At 37.1% G+C, this 20,232-nt stretch overlaps 1 protein-coding gene across 2 annotated transcripts in view; it reads right to left on the bottom strand.

Annotated features, from left to right (window-relative positions):
• The window catches only part of LOC121872924 (hemicentin-2-like), a 97,512-nt gene that overhangs the window by 36,644 nt on the left and 40,636 nt on the right, over positions 1–20,232 (bottom strand). For both annotated transcript variants that reach the window (XM_042376053.1, XM_042376054.1), the window contains exons 3-4: positions 6,964–7,093; positions 2,677–2,885 (exon numbers count right to left, since the gene is read on the bottom strand). In XM_042376053.1, coding sequence (XP_042231987.1) covers positions 2,677–2,885; positions 6,964–7,093 — 339 coding nt within the window. The remainder of the gene's footprint in view (positions 1–2,676; positions 2,886–6,963; positions 7,094–20,232) is intronic.

Here is a 20,232-nt window from a genome sequence, read left to right as displayed (position 1 = left end):
GGCCTTTCTAAACTTAAAGCCTTGAATATAGGCATCGTGAGGAAAGTCCGGTTAGAAGCAACTAAACTCCAACACTAATTAGAACTGTTACGCATCATGACCAGTACATTGGTTGATAATGGTAATGGTAGTGCATTTATCATTGCCAGGAAGCGTGCGATGGATGCAGCTTAGCACCAGACTGCATAGGCAGAGAAAGCTGAATTTCAAGCAGGTTCACCTACAGACTACAGACTGAAAACATGGACTTGTGGTTTGAATCGTTCACACAGAAGCGTAATCCCTCTACAGCAGTGAAAGTTCTTGCAGTTCACCTCCTAGTTCAACAGTTTCTAGGTGTATTCCTGCCCTGTCCCCTTCAATAGTGTATACAGTATATCATCTGGGATTAATGATGTATCGCAAATTTGGCGAAATATGAACAAGATGAACGAACACAGAGAATATAAGAAAACCAAATTTGATAGGATACAACAGGCATTGTTACTATATGTTGAGAAACACAGGCGCCGAATTATTGAACTGTCACGCTCGCTGACCAGGAAACATGTCAAGGAAATTTATCGCTTGTTACCAGGGAATAGTGGAGAAAACTTGGTTGGATCTGAGGGATGGCTGATCATTATTGAGAGGCATCCAAGAGAACACGTAGGCTTCTGAAGCGGTCCACATTCTGCTGCGGGTTCTTCCTCATCTTGACTGAGCATCAGATGTTCTTATTCTTGACTTGCTACATAATTTTTCAAGTTCTTCGTAACTCATCACAGACTGCATTTCGAACTTGTTTAATTATATATATATATATATATATATATATATATATATATATATATATATATATATATATATATATATATATATATATATATATATATATATATATATATATATATAAGATAATTTAGAATTCAAATTACAGCAATATATTTACAATTCACCAATGTTGTTTAACACAGTGGTTAAGGAGTAAACGTCCTGTAGAAAAATATTACACTGCTGTGGCTGCAGTTAGGTGTGGCTGAAGGCAGGTGTGTCTAAAGGTAGGTGTGGCTGAAGGCAGGTGTGTCTAAAGGTAGGTGTGGCTGAAGGTAGGTGTGTCTAAAGGTAGGTGTAGCTGACTGCAGGTGTAACAACCCGATGAAGTAAAAATCGTTACAACAAACTATCAATTACCCATAAAACATTCTCTGGTGGTGTTCACTGTGAAGCAAATGATTAATAATATGAATGGAGGTTTTTATCTTATAATTAACCAAATCATTATAGTCATTCAATTAGAAAATAATAATAAAAAAGATACGTGTCATTAAACCATTTAACAATTCAACAGATTCTTTTTGTGATGCCTTTGATCAGAAATTAAAGATCAAATAATGAGAGCAAATATTGGATCTACAATTAAACACAGTGAAAAGCAAAACAAAAATATGAATATAAAAATAAGAAAGAAAATTAAATGACTAATTATGAAATACAAGCAGAATATATTACCTGCAGACACTTATCACTCCACATACACACACAGACATGACCTAATGATATAATCAGCGTTAGTCTGGCGCGCTTATAGAATTGAGACAGTTGTAGTCCATGTGAGCCAATGAAACCTGTTTAGTACCTTGTTTCTCCGATTTTGTCACCACAGTATCTTCAGTAGTCTTAGTAGTGTTAACCCCATTCCCATTCACCTCACACTACTGTCGTCCAAGAGCTTCTGATCAGTCCAGGAGTCCTTATACCTCTTTAACTCAACCAATGACTCCCTCTGTACACAAATACTCCCACAATAACGCCGCGAACCAGGACTGAACTCAGACCACCGTGCTGATTCCCGTTTTCTGATGAAGCAGTTGTTGGTAAATTATGTAGTGTTATTCCAGTTAACCTTATGAACATGATCCGAGTGCCACTACCCAATGCTTAGGTAAATTATTCAGCAGTTCCCGTCCATGAGTATAATCCAACTACATCACTCTACCCCAGATCTCCAGGAACTGTACCAAGGATTAAACTTCCTCCACACAAGAATGAACAATTTCCCAAACCGAAGTCTCCTTATTTAAGAATTTATACTGAAGGAAGGATGAGACTTGTGCAGTTCAATTGGAAACTACAAACCCAACTGATTTCCCTGGAGTAGTTTAAACCGTGGTATCACTCGGCTTAATGCCTGAGCAGATTAGTTCTAAAACACCTGAGTGAGGTTCACAAATATCCCCAGATAAAGAACAAACCTTTTCTATAGTTACAATACTTATTTTATGATTAATGTATTGTCCATTTTTAACACTTTGTTCTATGATCCTTTAAGTTACATTAGGTTGATCAAACATTATCGATTACGAACAATAGTGATCTTACTCACACACACACACACACACACACACACACACACACACACACACACACACACACACACACACACACACACACACACACACACACACACACACACACAGACAAGTGCAGCTGTGGGCCAGTGTCAGGTGCGGCACATCAGAGGTCGGCCTGAGTTACGACAATATCCTGAACTACGGTGTGGCGACTACACTGTCATGACCTGGGACATGCTAGAGATTGTAAACGTTATGGCATACATGACTGGAAATAAATGCCTTTAATGTCTGAATATAAAAATATATTTACTATACAAAAGTAATAGTTTGGCTGACGTACCTACAACAGTAAGGTTAACTCTGGTAGTTTTGGTGGGCTGCAGCTTGAAATCGACGCGGCAGGTGTAGAGGCCCTGGTCGTTGAGGGTGAGAGAGGACACACGGAGCAGCGCCGGTGAAGTTGACACCTCCAGCTCTGCTCTTGACCCCAGCATCTGTTCATCTGACCAGTGCCTCTCCTTCCCACGTCCCAGCCACCGTTCATCTAACCTGAAGATGTAAAGTTAAGAATGTCACATTATCAGATTATCTTTCTCATATGAAACATTCATCGTTACAAGTGACCTCATTAATGGATCTTACCCATACACTACAGTTACCCAGCACAGTATTGGTTAGTTGTCATATCAGTGTATTTTACCCTTCCCCTGTCTGCCTCCTCTTGTCCAACCTGCCAACTTAAAATTAATGGTATCAGACTAGTGTATATTTTCACTCACCACTCTTGTCCAAACTGATCTAACAAAACAGTAAATAAAATGAGTTAGATCTTGAACGAAATATATGAGGGACCAACAGTGTTCTTGACTTGGTTCAACGAGATAAGAAGATAATAAGGTCTACACTGTTACAATCCCACTCAAGTAACTCAGAACCACCATTAACAATCTTCAAACTGATTTTACTGTGACTGATGACTCTCAGAACATTACATTCACGGTGGAAGTTATAGTTTTAACCGGTGTGTCTTTATCTTAGCATGATCTTTACTTAACCTTTGGAGAAAATCAGAGGTCGACCCTGCACATTGTTCTCTGCTCGATTGTTCTACATCACTGACACCGTTTTCTTAAGGCTATTTCAATTCGCCATAGTCTCAAAAATTTAGGGACCATCGCCTATGATAATATGTTTAACTTAGATGCTACACTTAATTTTTATTTCATAAATCAGATAAGATTATACATTCATCTGTATATAGATTTATTAGTAAATATTTACATTCTAAATTCATAGCCAAATTATTCATATATTCAGCTGGATAATAAACTATTTGTAGGTGAGTCAGCAGGAGTGACGTGTGGCGACCAGCTGGCCTTCGTTAATTTATTCAATATATATTTCATTTGCAGAGATCATAAAACCTAATATACTATTTGGTATTTTGCATCTTATATATATAATTTTTCTTCTTATATCTGTCAAAATACATTCAATTTATATCATAAGTTCTAATAATAGCAACGACAGACGATAGAGTACATACCTGTTGCTTATATAACAAACGGAGTCCAGCTTATGAGACGTGAGGTCAATGTTAATTCCGAAATAGTCCACCGCGAATTAACTATTGAATCCTATTTACATTTCGTCATTTCAATTCGAAGGCAACAGCAAGTGAGCCATAGCAACAAACAAACCTCATATCATGGAAATAAATTTCTGATGATTATGAAGTCGTCTGCTAGTCACTTGTTGCGCGCCTAGTGTGTACCTTAGTTCTAGTTAATGAGGTTAAGGACATAGATGACTACCTTAGTTCTATTTACTAAGTTAAGGAAATAATAAGTCATCTTTTTTATGTATTACAACTAATGAGACTAGTGCAAATGATCTCACAATCTGTTTAATTTCGACGTTTTATCAGTACTCACCCGCACCTCCCTACCAAATCTTAGCTCTCTTGAAAACTGTGGAAATGCATCCTACCCGCGGCTAGAGGGTTGTGGTTCCCTATTAGACATCATTTGGTATTATATATTATTTTCTCCCTGTAAACACACCTTATTTTGTTATGCAGACGGGGTGAGAATTTTGCATAAGTAGCTTCACAGAGAGAGCATTGGCTTGGCGCTGCTGATATCGCAACCTGTATGCGTTTCTTATTTACATTTTTGTTATGGACAGTGTTGTTACTCCCAGCAGTGGAACATAGAACTCCACTTCAACAAACATGACTTTATAAAATACTTAACAGCTACAAAAAGTATAAAAATAAGTCATTACTTGGATATTTTCTTTATTCGGACATATATCAATAAACTGTTGAAAAGCTTGTGGATGTTTGGGATAAATACCTCCTCGTTAAGGGTAAAATATGTTCTCGTCATGACATTTTTGCGAGATTAATAACGATTGACAAACCAAAATATGGAGAGAATTATGGGTTCAATGCAAAGAGAAAAAAAAAACCGGGAAAACTGTTTACATAAAGCGGAGTTAGTTTACGTGAGGGTTAATGGCGGGGAAAATAACCCCCGCAAATCAATACTGCGTCCAGGACTATCAATAAGATAGATCAAGCGTCATATTACAATTACAGTAAAATATAATAAATAAAAAATCCAAAAAAAATCGGGATAGTCATTAATACGGAGAAGAGCACGACAAAACTCGGTCATCATCCGGGGGCAGTTGTCCGGGGTAGAGGAATACTAAGCTGGAATTTAATATCAAGTCATATACAATATTAATTCTGCATTGAAAACCAAGAGTAGTGGGAATTGTACCATCTAGTAATAGGAACCTAAGTACAGAGTTATTTTGATTGTGTGATGGAGTGGAACTTTCTGTCCCTCAAGGCTCCTGCCGATTGATCCGTATTTATTCCGAGACATTTCGACATTATTATCACTTGAAAACCTAGTCCTTCCAATGTAGTTCTGTCTCTTTGTTCGACCTACGCTTTCTCTGTGTTTAATTGTTAAGCACTGGATAATGTTAACTGATAGAAAGTGTTTGAGATTCCATTCAAAACAAACTATTTCGTGCATTTTGTGATGTTATGATCACAGATACAATATAATGAACTTCACGTAAAAAAAAATATTAATTATGTTTTTCGTATATACAAATCAATTTACTGCATCAGACCTTAACGTATTCAGCTAGACAGATTGTGTACTAACTCAAACAGCTACGAATACTATTACACAACGACACAAACATCGTACTGTACTGTGTTGATATGTAGGTCATTTTTATCCATTTTTATCCATATAACTTCCCCAACACAAGGCAGTACAATCACGAGGATGTGCATGGGACGGAAGGTCGATGTTAAGACGAAAATAATGAAGATAAACTACAAAAGTTTAAAACCAGAGTAAGGCAAGAGGCAAGAAGACGACACTTGACGAGAATATTATAACTTTGGGCCCAACACACACACTCCCTCCACTGTTTCACTCCTCCCGGAAATTCCTCGTCATATTAAAAAATGATTTAGTGCCTGCCGTTTCTTAGGACTACAGTATGTTGTCTATTAAGTATCAAAACACACACACATCTTCAAAGTCAAGTAATGTCTGTTTCTAAGCGACAAGTTTCATGTATTTCTACCTATTGAAACCAGTAGGTAATTGGTAATCAGATGTACTGTAGTATTCATCCAGCTCAACTCACCTTCCCACGCTTCCAGTCTTCCCAGAAATCATTAATTCATCTGAAGGTGACAACAGGAGGGAAATGCAAATGAGTTCCAAGAAAACATGAATTAGGAGAACACGTGGGAGCATCTAGTATTGCATTACATCTAAGTGAACTAAACGAAGGTATAATTGTCCAGCAGCAGAAGAGTAGTGAAGTGATATAATACTAAGAGCCAGTGAACTAGAGAAACCATAATGACTTGGTATTTTAACTGTATCATTATGTTTATTAATGTTTCGCCTCAAGATTTTCCTCCACATATTGATCAATCGGTCACTGGAGTAAGCTGCTGCTGGTCGATGTAAAATTCGTTCTTTTTTATATTTTTTTACAACAAAACCAGAGAGTTTGTTTTTTATATTTGTGTTTTACTCTCAGGTTTAAGAGTATTTTAATTTAATCGATAGTATCATTGTTAAGACCTAAGGGAAATAAACAGGAACAAAATATTCATACTTCTCCCAATAGTCTTGCTTGCCCATGACAGTTCACGGTGTTATAGAGATTTTAAGCTGATGATGTATGATCGAATTGCATTTTTTTTACACTCTGAGAGAAACAAAGTCTGAAGTCGACATACAAGTGTTGGTCTATTTTATATTCAAAGATTCAAAAACGTTTATAATGAATTGTCTAATATGAATCACTATGTACAGTCCCCTTCACTAGTGCGTTTACAGATGGTCAAACCTAGGGTGACCTACCTGGACATGGGCGTGGTGAGGGAGTCTTATCTATATATATGGGCGTGGTGAGGGAGTCTTATCTATAGATGGGCGTGGTGAGGGGGTCTTACCTGTAAATGGGTGTGGTGAGGGGGTCTTACCTGTAGATGGGCGTGGTGAGGGGGTCTTACCTGTAAATGGGTGTGGTGAGGGGGTCTTACCTGTAGATGGGCGTGGTGAGGGGGTCTTACCTGTAGATGGGCGTGGTGAGAGGGTCCCTGAACCACAGCAGTAGATATATGGAGTCGTCTGGAGGATGAGACACTTCACAGGGCAGTGACACCGACCCTCCCCACACTCCCGTCACTGCCATCACCGGAACTGTCGAAAATAGTACCATTAATAGCAAACTGTTGAATAATTGTGATATTATTAGTAAACTGGATCCCTACACACTCCTTGTCAACGCTTCCATCACCCTGTCAACACACCAGTCAGCCCACTCCGTGTCAACCATTTACCCTGTCAACACACCACTCAGCCCTGTCAATACTCACTCCGCATAATTCCCCTACCTGGATGAGCTTTACAGTGCTATATTATAATTTTGGGGTATTTTATCTTATTTCTGTTGTGTTATATGACAATTTATCACTTCACAATGCAGAAATATTGATAATACTCGGACCTCACCCTAGTGCTAATACTAGTATATATACATTAAGAAAATTCCTAAAATCTACCATAAACATGAGAATCTCCAAGCTGTTATGAGGAACCACTAACAGCCAGATTCTCAGAGGTACAGTTGTGGATAAAAATAATTCGGCAGAGAAGGAGTGTAAGTTGCGTCTGCCTCATAATTAAAAAAAAAATGTGGTGTGGAAAGAAAATCACAGAATTTTCATCGCCACTTCTGTAACGTTGTCGAGTCTCTACCTACCCCTACCCTGCCTCCATCCTTCCTTCCTCCCTCCTTGCCGAATTCCTTTTGTCCACAACTGTATAACACTAAAAAACAGGAAGTGTGTGTGTGTGTGTCAGGTAGAATCACCCGTGTTTACTGCCACACCTTTATACCTATACTCGTGAAAGGTAAACAATGTAATGGAGTGGGTGGTGACTCCTGTACTGACTGATAGCCTCGATTTGTGTAGCTTATGGAATTAATCAAGAGAGTTTAGCTTCGAAACTCTCAGGAGGTCAAGACATCTGCTACGTATAAGATGATAACACGTGTATGTGTTACAACCAATACACAGGTTACCATTAATATTAATAACTGGATAAATAAAATCAAGGAGTAGTGTTCCATTTGACTCGAGTTTTGATCTTGTTACAAACACGACCAGTTACAGTGGAAACCAATACTGGGACAAGTCTATAATTTTCTAGGCCAACAATAAGCAGAGGAACTCGCTTAAGTTAAGAGGTTAACTGGGTGAGTTAATCAGGCAAGTAATTTAGCCTAATTGGTCTCATGGCTCTGGGTTTTTTAATTTTCTTAAATATGCTAATGAGTCTCTTGAGGACACGTTCTCTCTTAAATTCTCGAAAATCTACGAGAATAACACAGACAGTCAAAGTCAGGACCGGATAAATGTTCTCCCTTAATGAAGCCTTGACCGTTTGTTAGTCTCCCACCCACTAGTCTATTAATTAATCTGCTGATTTCTTGTTAGTTATTCACAAAATTATGTTGTTATTCTGAATGGGATTACAAATTAATCTTGAAATATGTGAACAACATCCCTACGATTCACAACTAATCATTATACATCGTGTTTTCAATGTTGTGTCCATTTATTCTTCTTTACTTCCCAGCTACATATAACACTACCGGTAACAGGACACATTTAAGCTTACCTGCGGCCATGGGAGAGGGAGGGGGAAGGGGGAGGGGATAAAACGCCATCATAGACCAGATTGGAATGACCGGACACAACTGCCACCCTGACACGAATTATAAACGAGAGAGAGAGAGAGAGAGAGATGGGGGAGGGGTTGTAGGACGAGGAGGGGAGGGGATTGATGTCGCCGCAGGAAGTACCAGAATTAGTTGATGAAATTTCAGTTCATTTATGGCGTACTACTCTGGTTAGGTTCATCACTCCCAAGTAGAAAACTCTGGGTTATCTTTATCTTTCACCACAAATTCTGGCAGATATAAACTAAATCAAAGACTATGAAAACAGAAACAAAATTAGAACAAAAACTAACTAGAGTTGCACAAGACGTAAAGCTTAACACCGTCTCCCCAAAAACATCTATTAGCTCAAAAAAAAAGAATAAATCAAATATGACAGAGAGACCAGGACAAACCAAATATACAGTACTGTCACCTTTAATGTACTGTACAGGAACCCAACGAGACAGAAGATGAAAGACGTCCACGACACTAACAGTACAAAAGTGGCCAAGGAAATTAGCATTCAGGCTGAGGTACTGGAGTTATAAAGACCGACTGAGAGAACAAGAGGCTTAATCAACGATGAACTAAAGAAACTTGTGGTGACATTATCGGGACGTTTAAGATGACACAAAAAAACATTCCTAAAATTGAGCAAAAATAAAGACAATACCAAATATGGTGACGTTGTTCAAGACATGTAAACAAACCAAGCAGGGTAAAAAATGGTTTTTTGAGGGTGATGGGTGATGGGGTCTGGTAATAGAGGGTAATGGGGTGATGGGGTCTGATAAATGAGGGTGATGGGGAATTATATTAGTGAGAGAGAGAGCGAGTCGAGTAATGGGTGAGGTAATGGGGTGGTAGTGGGGTGTGATGGAGCATGGAAGATAATGGAGTTAGGAATCTAGATTATGGGTAGTGATTAATTCTGGAGGGAAGGGAGGGAGTGAGGCAGAGATGAAAGGAGGGAGGTAGGGAGGGAGGGAGGGAGGGAGGGAGGGAGGGAGGGAGAGTGTGGTGGTGTGATGTGGTAGGTGGAGAGTATAGTAGAGTGTTGGAATCCAAGTTAACTGCAAATAGAATTCAGTTACGCAACATGCAGACTATTACGTGAAATGGAATACCCAGTCGTTCATGGTGCCCCTTATACTGTGTGAAAACCGTCAGTAATGAGTTTGATCACATTGTAATATAATCAGAAATACCTGTAATACCTTATACAATAAATGCCTTTGATAGGTATAATAAAAAAATATGATATAGCTAATAATGTAATATAAATTTACTCTTATGTAATATTTACGATTTACACTTCTTGAAGCCTTACCAACGGCGTAATTCTGTTTAATTTCTTCATATGGATTTGTCTTCCATTAGTTTGAAACATGTACTACGAAAGAAGGTTTTACTATATACAGTACATCGTGTCTGTGTGTCCGTCTGTCTATATGGGAAGTGGATACAGGAAGATGTGTCTTTTGATATTAAGGACTTGTAGCAGATGGGTCTATTTTTGCCTAAAAGAACCACATCTTACCAGTTTCCCTCATCAATTATCATATGTCCAAAGAATTAATATTTTTTTGGTTGATTTCCAGGATTTCAGTCGTTGCTGTAGCCAAATTTAGTGCTTCTACAGTTGTTTTTCCATTAGTGTGACTTATTTTGAGCATCTCATTTCAAGAGTCTCTAACCTCCTTCTGATGTCTGGTGAAAATTGTTGTTGTTGATTTGCTTTCCTGGCCGTCGACAACTTGGTGAGAGTGTCAACGCCTCTAACCCATTCACCAGTATTGACCATATACAGTCCCACAGAAGCCATTTTCTCATGCTTAGGTTATAATCTTCTTTTGACATTTTATCTTTAATTATCAAATGCCACTTTTCTTTGACCTATTCTTGTTTAAATTTCTCTTTTTTATCGACCATAATAAATGGTTACTTTTCAAAGACGCAAAAAAATTCATCTCTTTAAGTTCACTGTTGCTTATTGTGATTTTATAGCGACCGATACTTTCGCCTTTACATCCTTAAATGATATGCTCGTATATATTTCCACACAATTCGTAAAATATGCAGACCGGTGTGTATCTAAATGGGTTTATGAAATATTACTACATGGTCTTTGGTGTGAGGGCCCCATGAGAGAGCCACGATGCTTTCAAAGACGAATAGATATTGGAAGTTAAAGCGAATAAGGCAGTTCTTTTAGCACTTAGTAGCTCAATAGAAGCACTCCTGACATCCTTGTAGTGGGTAAAAGATTCGATTCCCCCTGATGGAGTTTAGATTGTTATAATGATGTGCACGAAATATATATATATATATATATATATATATATATATATATATATATATATATATATATATATATATATATATATATATATATATATATATATATATATATATATATATATATGTGTGTGTGTGTGTGTGTGTACACACACACACACATGCGTTACAGACAACAAAGTAATTTTCTGCAAAATTGCTGAGAAACACCTTGCCACTTGCCTTTTCAGTAAGATGGAGCAACACACACACACACACACACACTGCACCGTCTTACTAGCTGCCTTGCGGCAATGGTGACCTGGAGATAGTCTTCTCTGACACAGAACCGACAATATATAGCCAACCGGCTCCTCGATCTAACACCACCTGATTCTGGCTCTTGGGCGTCTTAAATCCCAATGAATATGCAAAAAAACGAACAAAATTTGAACAGTACAAGAAATGAAAAGCATCATTATGCAAGAGAGCCACGTAATGTCCGAGGACATTAGGGTGCGTGAAGATCATGGCATAAGACGGTCTATCGCTGGATGAAACAATTTATCAGATATAAATTATTACGCCAATTAGTCATTAAAATCCACAAAAATGAAAGAAGTAATTACAAGTCGTTCAGTAAATTGTGATTGTGTCAAAAACAGCGAGTTCCTTCAGCTACAATATTTTTTTTATCAATTCTGAAGAAAATCGTAAAGTGGTAGTGTTTTGGTTCACTCAATAAATCACCTTTTTCTCCGTGGAATTACACCGCTTAACAGTAATATGGAATATGTATTATTTTTCTCATTCGTCTATGATTTATTTTATGCAGCTTGTTTACACTATTGCCAGGTAAACATGCCTGCGATAATTGAGAAAAATAATATAAAAAAAGTTTTCAGATTTCGGACTGGCGATTTTTGAGTTTTGTTCCCGTGCCCCGCGATGGCAGGAACAACACGTACTCTCCATCCGTCACGCTGATGACTACCGCTGTGTGGATGATCCTAACAACAACATGTGGATTTACACTCAAGTTCCTGCATACAATAGGCATGCAATACTGTACACCTAGCATCTCACACGTCCCTAATATTCTTTTATGGCCAATAGACGTCTTTTGGGAAAGAAAATATTTTAATCAATGTTTATAAAGATCACCAGTGATTTTAGTTAAAAATGAATTTATAGTTGTTGACATAGTAGCAAGTCGAAACTTACAGTACGTCAATACTCGTAATTCAGAAACTATTATGAAATTATTCAATGCAGAAAAGAAGACCAAGAAAGACTAGACGAGTGCCACCTATGTTGTGTACTGTCCCTGTAAAGGGATGAACTAATTGTATTTTATAAATCTATGTAATATCCTTGATTTAGAATATATTAATAGAAAAATTCTGTAGCAGGAACACACAAGGAATTTTTGACGAAGCTTATCCATTTTTATCAACAGTGGTTTCCTCCTCTTTATATATATATATATATATATATATATATATATATATATATATATATATATATATATATATATATATATATATATATATATATATATATATATATATATATATATATATATATATATATGCAAGTACGGTGTAATCAAGACCCACAAGCCCAATAACCCAGCAAGACCCATCATAAGCTCAGTTGGGTCAATCTCTTATAAACTATCTAAATGGTTAGTTTCTTTACTAAATCCCCTAGTTGGCAACATTTCTAACTCCAATATCAAGAATAATATGGATCTGGTTGATAAACTCAATAACTTACACATTAATCATGATTTTAAACTGGTCAGCTTTGATGTAACGTCACTCTTTACAAAGGTCCCAGTTGATGATTTACTAGAGTTCCTCATAGATTCCCTGGATAACATTTCACTGCCCGTCTCGAAAGACGACTTCATCGAACTCATCAAACTATGTATTAAGGATTGCAAATTCGAATTCAATGGGGAATATTATGCTCAAAAATTTGGTATGGCAATGGGTAATCCACTCTCACCTGTATTAAGCAACCTATATATGGAATTCTTTGAAAAGAAACTATTAAGTAATATTTTACCACCCTCAGCAGTCTGGTTTAGATATGTTGATGATGTATTATGTCTCTGGCCATGTAATGAGGACCTAAAAGCTTTCCTACCACAACTTAACAACTTAGCCCCCTCGATCAAATTCACTGTAGAATTAGAGCAAGACTGTAAATTGCCATTCCTAGACTGTCTGATACACAGAATAGGTAACACTTTTAAGTTCAGTATTTATAGAAAACCAACTAATGTGTGTTCATACATTCATTATTATTCTGCCCACCATAATAAAGTCAAACAGTCAGTATTTTCAACAATGTTTTTACGTGCTTTGAGAATTTGCAGTCCGGAATTCATCGATGAGGAATACAAATATATATATAATATTGGCTCAAACCTTAAATACCCTAGATCTTTCATAGACAAATGCTTAAACATTACTAAGAAAACTTTTTATAGAACTGACCCCAAGCCCACCCATGACCATAAGAATATCTTAATATTACCATTTCACAAAAATTTCTCACACATTCCTGCACAGCTAAAAACCTGGAACGTCAATGTGGCATTTAAAAACTCATGCACTGTTAAACAAATGTTAATCAAGAACTCCCCCAACAACACAATTGGTTGCATTTATAAAGTTCCTTGCAAGGAATGTAATATGTTTTACTTAGGCCAGACAGGTAAAGATCTTGCAACTAGAATTAAACAACACAAATACAGTGTTAGGACAGGCCAGGAATCCAATGCTCTGTTTGTTCATTTGAGGGATAACAAGCATTGCATTGACTGGGATAATGCCTCCTCAATATTACCATGTAAGTCAATTGACAGTAGGAACATCATAGAATCTAGTCTTATTAAACATACCGAAGCATTCAACATGAATTTGAGTAACGGCATGTACAAGCTGGACAATTTTGTAATTAAGAAGATTTGTGATCAGGTGAGAAGGCCGGGTCACTTGACCATCTGACCTGACCACCAACCGTTGTGTGCTATTTAAAGATTAGTAGGGTCATTACCTAATACCTGACCATTGTGGACCTGGTCTCACCCTCCTCTGTATATATACACCTTGATTTGTATTACTCTCTCTAGTCTGTACTCACCCCTGAAGATGTGAATTACACGAAAGCGCTTGGGAACTTCGTGTTTTCTTCTTTCCTTGTGGTTATCAGCATATATATATATATATATATATATATATATATATATATATATATATATATATATATATATATATATATATATATATATATATATATATATATATATGATACAGGTTATACTAACGCGGTCTTCGTTTCCTTGTCATAAACTTCCATTTATAAACTAGGGTTTTAAGAAATCTTGATTATATTATATAATTCTCAATGTTAAATCACGGTAGATTACACATTATGTCAAAACATACTAGAATTGTCACATTAATTTCATGGCTGGAATAGGTCATGTAGATCTTAATTAAACATAGAACTTAAGAATACACTGGTATTAATGTAGTACGACTTCCATCTTCCACACATACCTCTAAGGAAAAAAAAAAGAATCCTTTAACGTCACCCAAGGCCTTTCTGGTGTAAACCTTAAGATTCATACTTTTGTTAAATTTTCACGTGTGTGTGGCTTCACTGGCAAAAATTCAGTGAGAGGAGTCAAGATTGTCTTACCCTCAGAGAAGATGAAAGGAGATGGGTTTCCCTAATTTCCCCCCAGAGAAGATGAAAGTGGATGGATTTCCCTAATTTCCCCTCAAGATGATGAAAGGGGGTGGGGGTGGGGGGTGAGTTTCCCTAATTTCCCAACCCATCAATCCTTACTTCTCCGCTTGCCAGCTCTCACCTGTCCAGACGAAGCCAAATGCCAATTTCATGGGTGAGAAACTCCTTGAATATTGGGAATTAAAACTTTGGTATATCTTGAAGTCTTGATAATACCATAAAATTAGACCTAAGTAAGATACAACTTCCAGTGTCGTGTCTGGAAGCAATCACTAATGGTTAAATTATTTGAAAAGAGATTCTATGACTTCTTATGAATTTTGTGGGGGCCGATTTTAGTTAGCCAACAGAACCACTGGTAAGTTAACCTAACCAAAACTATCATTATGTTTAGACTAGGTTCAGCCGGTGTTTATCTGAAAATAAATCAAATTGTACTGTTCGTGCTACTTTTCCAACATAGCAGATGACAGGCATTTTCATATGTGTATAATGCTGACAGTAAATAAGATAAACAAATGCTTTCATATCACAGACACTGAAGTTTATCACTCTTATATATGTATGTAATTCCGATTTCCTGCGTCAAAAAATAAACCACACAATAACTGAGTGACGGTGACATCAAACACTGGACAATCAGTATGCGGCTCACGTACTGGCTGTAGTTACAATATTTCCCTGGCGGATTGATTGACTGACTGACAAACTAACTGACTAACTGACAGACGAATTACCAGAAACTTCCTCCAACCTGTGTGGCAAACGCAGCCAATTGAAAAAAAAAATACTGTATTTCTATTTTGTCTAGAGTTAATTCCCTTGTGATGGCAGATATTAAAAATTTCTTTGTTTTTCACAGCGACATTCAAGCAATATTGAAGAAAGTGTCATTGTAAGAGTGAGGTTAAGATCTCTCATTCTCCGCCTACAGCTATGGATGTTTACTTGAGGTTTACTGATATTCGTCTCAACATCACTTTTTTTTTTCATTTCTGATCTGTACCACTTTGTATTTTATAATATTTATCGTTTCCTTGTGTGTGTCCTGTGCTTTTTTCACACCACACCCACAATCACTCCACACCCACAATCACACACCCACAATCACACCACACCCACAATCACACCACACCCACAATCACACCACACCCCACAATCACACCACACCCACAATCACACCACACCCACAATCACACCACACTCACAATCACACCACACCCACAATCACTCCACACCCACAATCACCCACACCCACAATCACACCACACCCACAATCACACCACACCCACAATCACACCACACCCACAATCACACTACACCCACAATCACACCACACCCACAATCACACCACACTCACAATCACACCACACCCACAATCACACCACACCCACAATCACTCCACACCCACAATCACTCCATACCCAGTTTTCTTGACATCAACTTCACTGTCTCCTCCTCCTACTCTTCCTCCTCCTCTTCCTCCTCCTCTTCTCTCTCCTCCTCCCTCCTCCCACACCGAATAACCACTAGACTCCTCTGCAACTTCAAAAACAAAACTGCTTAATGAAAATAGATGAATTTAAGCTTTGATTTTTTTTCTTTTCTGATCTCAATATGAATTCATCTTTATCTTACAGTTTTATTGTAATGTAGACTTCCTTAACGTTCTAGTACCTTCTGTGTCTGTCTATCTGTCTGTCTGTTTTTCTCTGTCTGTCTGTCTGTCTGTCTGTCTGTCTGTTTGTATGCATGTATGTCTGTTTATCTATCTGTCTGTCCATCTGTCTCTCTTTCTGTTTGTCTGTCTATCTCTCTTTCTGTCTGTCTGTCTGTCTCGCTTTCTGTCTGTCTGTCTGTCTCTCTTTCTGTCTGTCTGTCTGTCTCGCTTTCTGTCTGTCTGTCTGTCTCTCTGTCTGTCTGTCTGCTCGCTTTCTGTCTGTCTGTCTCTCTGTCTGTCTGTCTGCTCGCTTTCTGTCTGTCTGTATGTCTGTTTCTCTCCCCTCTATCTTCAGGTTCTATTTCCTGGTTTTCTTACCCTCTTGCATATCTCTTCCGATCTTCTTCCCTTTCCTCTTGCCTTCTACCCCATTTTGCTCCTTCCTCCTCCTTCCCCCTTTCCCCCTTCCGTCTATATTGGTCATTTTCTATTCTTTCTCCCTTCATGCATTTTTTTTCTCCAATTCTTCCCTCCTTCTTCCCCTTCCTATCATTTACTCCTTCAATTACTTTTTTTTTCTCGTAAACTTTCCTTGTAAATTCTCCCAAACTTTTCCTTTTATTTTTTTTTCTCTTGCTTTATTTTATGTTCCTTCCTCCTGATATTCCTTCCTTTGTCTTCTATCCTTATCTATCTTTTCACTGTAAATATCAATCCTTTCTTTTATCTGTTATTTCTCTTCACTTCCTTCATGTCTTATCTCCTTGCATTCTCTATATTTCTTTATATTTTAATCTTTCCTTCTCTTTTTCACTATGTCATGTTCCTTTTATTTTGTGTTTCGTAATTTTTTAATTCTGTTTAAAATTGTTCTCTCTTTTATTTTCTTGTTAACCAATCAATTTAGCCTCTTTCTTCACCTTGCTGTTTCACTTCGTTATTCTTCTTTCGTTTATCTTCCTACTTTATCTCTCTCTGTCTCTCTCCTACCATCACACTATTAATCTTTCATCTCCCTCTTTATATTTCCTCCCCTTCCTCTCTTCTTTCTTCTATTTCTTCTTCACTTCCCTTGCCGTTTCCGCGTCTTCCTCCCAGTAAATCAGTCGTCATGAAATTAATGGAACTTACATGAGTCTAGACGTTTTAGATGTTGTTGATTGAACGTAAGATTCAGCATGTACAGTGAAACCACCTCCACATAACGGACTCATAACCCCATGTAATTATCTAACAAACCCTTGATATAACGGATTTTCATTTCTATATAGTTCGTTAGATGGCGGATTCATTTCTAACAAACCCTCGATATAGCGGATTTTCTTATTCATGTGGTTCTTTAAATAGAGGGTTTACTGTATGAAGGTGTTTAATTAACCTGGGTGATGTAAGGAGTATAATTAACCTGGGTAATGTAAGGTGTTTAATTAACCTGGGTAATGTAAGGTGCTTAATTAACCAAAAGGATATAAGTAATTAATAATTTTGTTTGGTCTATAAAAGTGAACATTCTTTTTTTATCATATATTTTGGTCATATATGGAGGCCACATGAGTTTAAACCAGTCATTATGTAGGAAAGATATGATTTGAGAGGCTTTAGCTGTAGAGACAACATTAAAGGATATTGAGTTTATTATAAGGTGTTTACCAATACAGTATTTAGATGTGATTTGATAGTTAGAATTGAACAAAGAAAGTTGTATGTTGTTTTTGTTTATCTTTTGTTTATTTTTAGTTGTTTAGTTTTTAAGTTTCCCAAATTCTATTTCTTGGAACTATAAAAAGGCATTAGTTTTTATAGTGGCTAGATAGCGTGTTGTAAAGAGGGAAGTTCTGAAAGTAAAAAATAATTCGATAGTTTAAGTTGTCTCTACTTGGAAAGAAAATGGATAAACGGTGCATGAGGCGGAATCACTAGCTAATTATTCTGAATGAGTTTACTTAAGAACACGATTATAGATGATAGTGTATGGTAGACATATTTTGAAATTACAATGCCCTCAAATATATTATGTATACAATAACAGAATACGATATAGGCTTTTAAAACGTTAGAAGATTGGAACTGATTCTTGATAAATTTGCATTGTCTACAAGATGGCATTTTAAAATTAAGTTAAAAAGTCAGTAGATTTCAGCAGCTTTTGCTTATAGTTACAATATCTGTTTTAGAAACTGTACTCATAAAGTTTGTGAATAGTTTGTGGAATAGTTTAAGATAGTCCTTCACGATAGGCAAATATACGTCCATTTGTTCCATGGTAAAGTGAATGCATCCATCCCAGTTCATCCCTCTGGAGGGATGAGAGCCACCGATAGAGTCTGTGTTTTCATTGTAAATAATAAATCCGTAACGTGGCTTTTACATCATATATTCGTACAGTCTACTCGAAAGTGATAAAACAATAAATCTGAATAATATACTGAAAAATTACCTATGATATTTTTCGTTACGGGAAAAGTTTTTGATGATTCTTACTTTTTTTCGTTGGTTCATGCCATCGAAGTTAATAAAGTTGACCAACATTGTCTGAGGGGAAAAGTCATGTTTACAATAAAATCATCGACACTTTCTTAACTGTTTACCTTTACGTGAATCTTCTTCTGACGAGTAAGACCCCCCCCAGCCTGAGGTTGATGAGTCTACCTACACTCATATAGTTGGAATGTTTCATCCATACGACCTTCAAAGATATGTTCATTTGCAGAGTAAAGGATCTCCCGAGGTGTTACGGAAATAATTGTGTATCTTGTGTTCACCTTATAATTATTTTCATATTGCTTGCCTGACACTCATTTCATTAAGTAAGATTATCTGCTTAGAAACACATAAAAGGGTTATTTATTTGTCTTGCGTAAATGAATAAATCTGACCCCTATTTTCCAGGAACTTATGTTGACAATTTTGATTGGATTTTCCCAGTGCATCATGAAGGTCATCTTTGACAAGTAACTTATGTTTTGCTCACTTCTACAGGCCTTCCTCTTCGAATGACCTGTGAGTATTGAATCGGCGAGGAAAACGAGATAAAAAAAATCCTTCCTTAAACTTTCAGAAGTTATCTACAAGTATTCTGGATATCTTCGTAAAAAGACTTTGTGCAATCTTGACTTTGAGAGGAAGAACACAAAAGTTATAGGAATTCGTCTCAGCCTGAATGCAAAGGGAAGCGTTGAAGTTCCCTGTTTATGGAAATGCGCCAACACATATCACAGAGATCTATGAGAGCGGTGTAAAACCTCCTCTAAACGCCCACCTCTGGTCTTCCGAGGATTTCATCTAAAACTTTTAAAGCGTAATATAAACATCGATTCACCTTAGGTCGACGCTTTACCCTTCGACCTTTAGACATATTTATTCAGGTCGTCTCTCTCTCTCTCTCTCTGATATTTTTCCTCAACCAAAAAAAAAAAAATCTTTAGAAACTTTCAAATTTCTGTAATTGGAATAAAACGATGACACGTTCCTTTCACTTTCCAAGGAAGAATTATTTTAGTATATAAGGTCGAAAATTCTATTGACCAAGAGTTGGGACATCTGGTTGACCTGCCTCCTCTGGGGACATTGTCAGTCACAAGGCAGAAAACGCTATTAGAAACTTCTCGGATGATTTTTATGACCTTTGATTCCATTTTATGAACTTTCCATCTATATCAAACAAAAATCCTTTGTCCCTCAGATCCCTTCAGAAATGACTTTAGAATGGTTCAGTTTCACACCACGGAGGAGAACTAGACGAGGTTGAAGTGTGATCGTAAAACTTGGGAATACTAGAAGGTGTTGGGAAATAAGGAGAAGGTACCGGATGTTTAACCCCTCCAAACTTAAAATAGATAATAACATCGTTGGCACAAATAAGAGTTACACATCCGTCTTTATTTCTGTCAGAAATTAGAGATGGGA

Source organism: Homarus americanus, unplaced genomic scaffold, assembly GCF_018991925.1.
Source record: "Homarus americanus isolate GMGI-L3 unplaced genomic scaffold, GMGI_Hamer_2.0 scaffold11022, whole genome shotgun sequence".
NCBI lineage: Eukaryota > Metazoa > Arthropoda > Malacostraca > Decapoda > Nephropidae > Homarus > Homarus americanus.
This window is presented reverse-complemented; position numbering and strand designations above follow the sequence as displayed.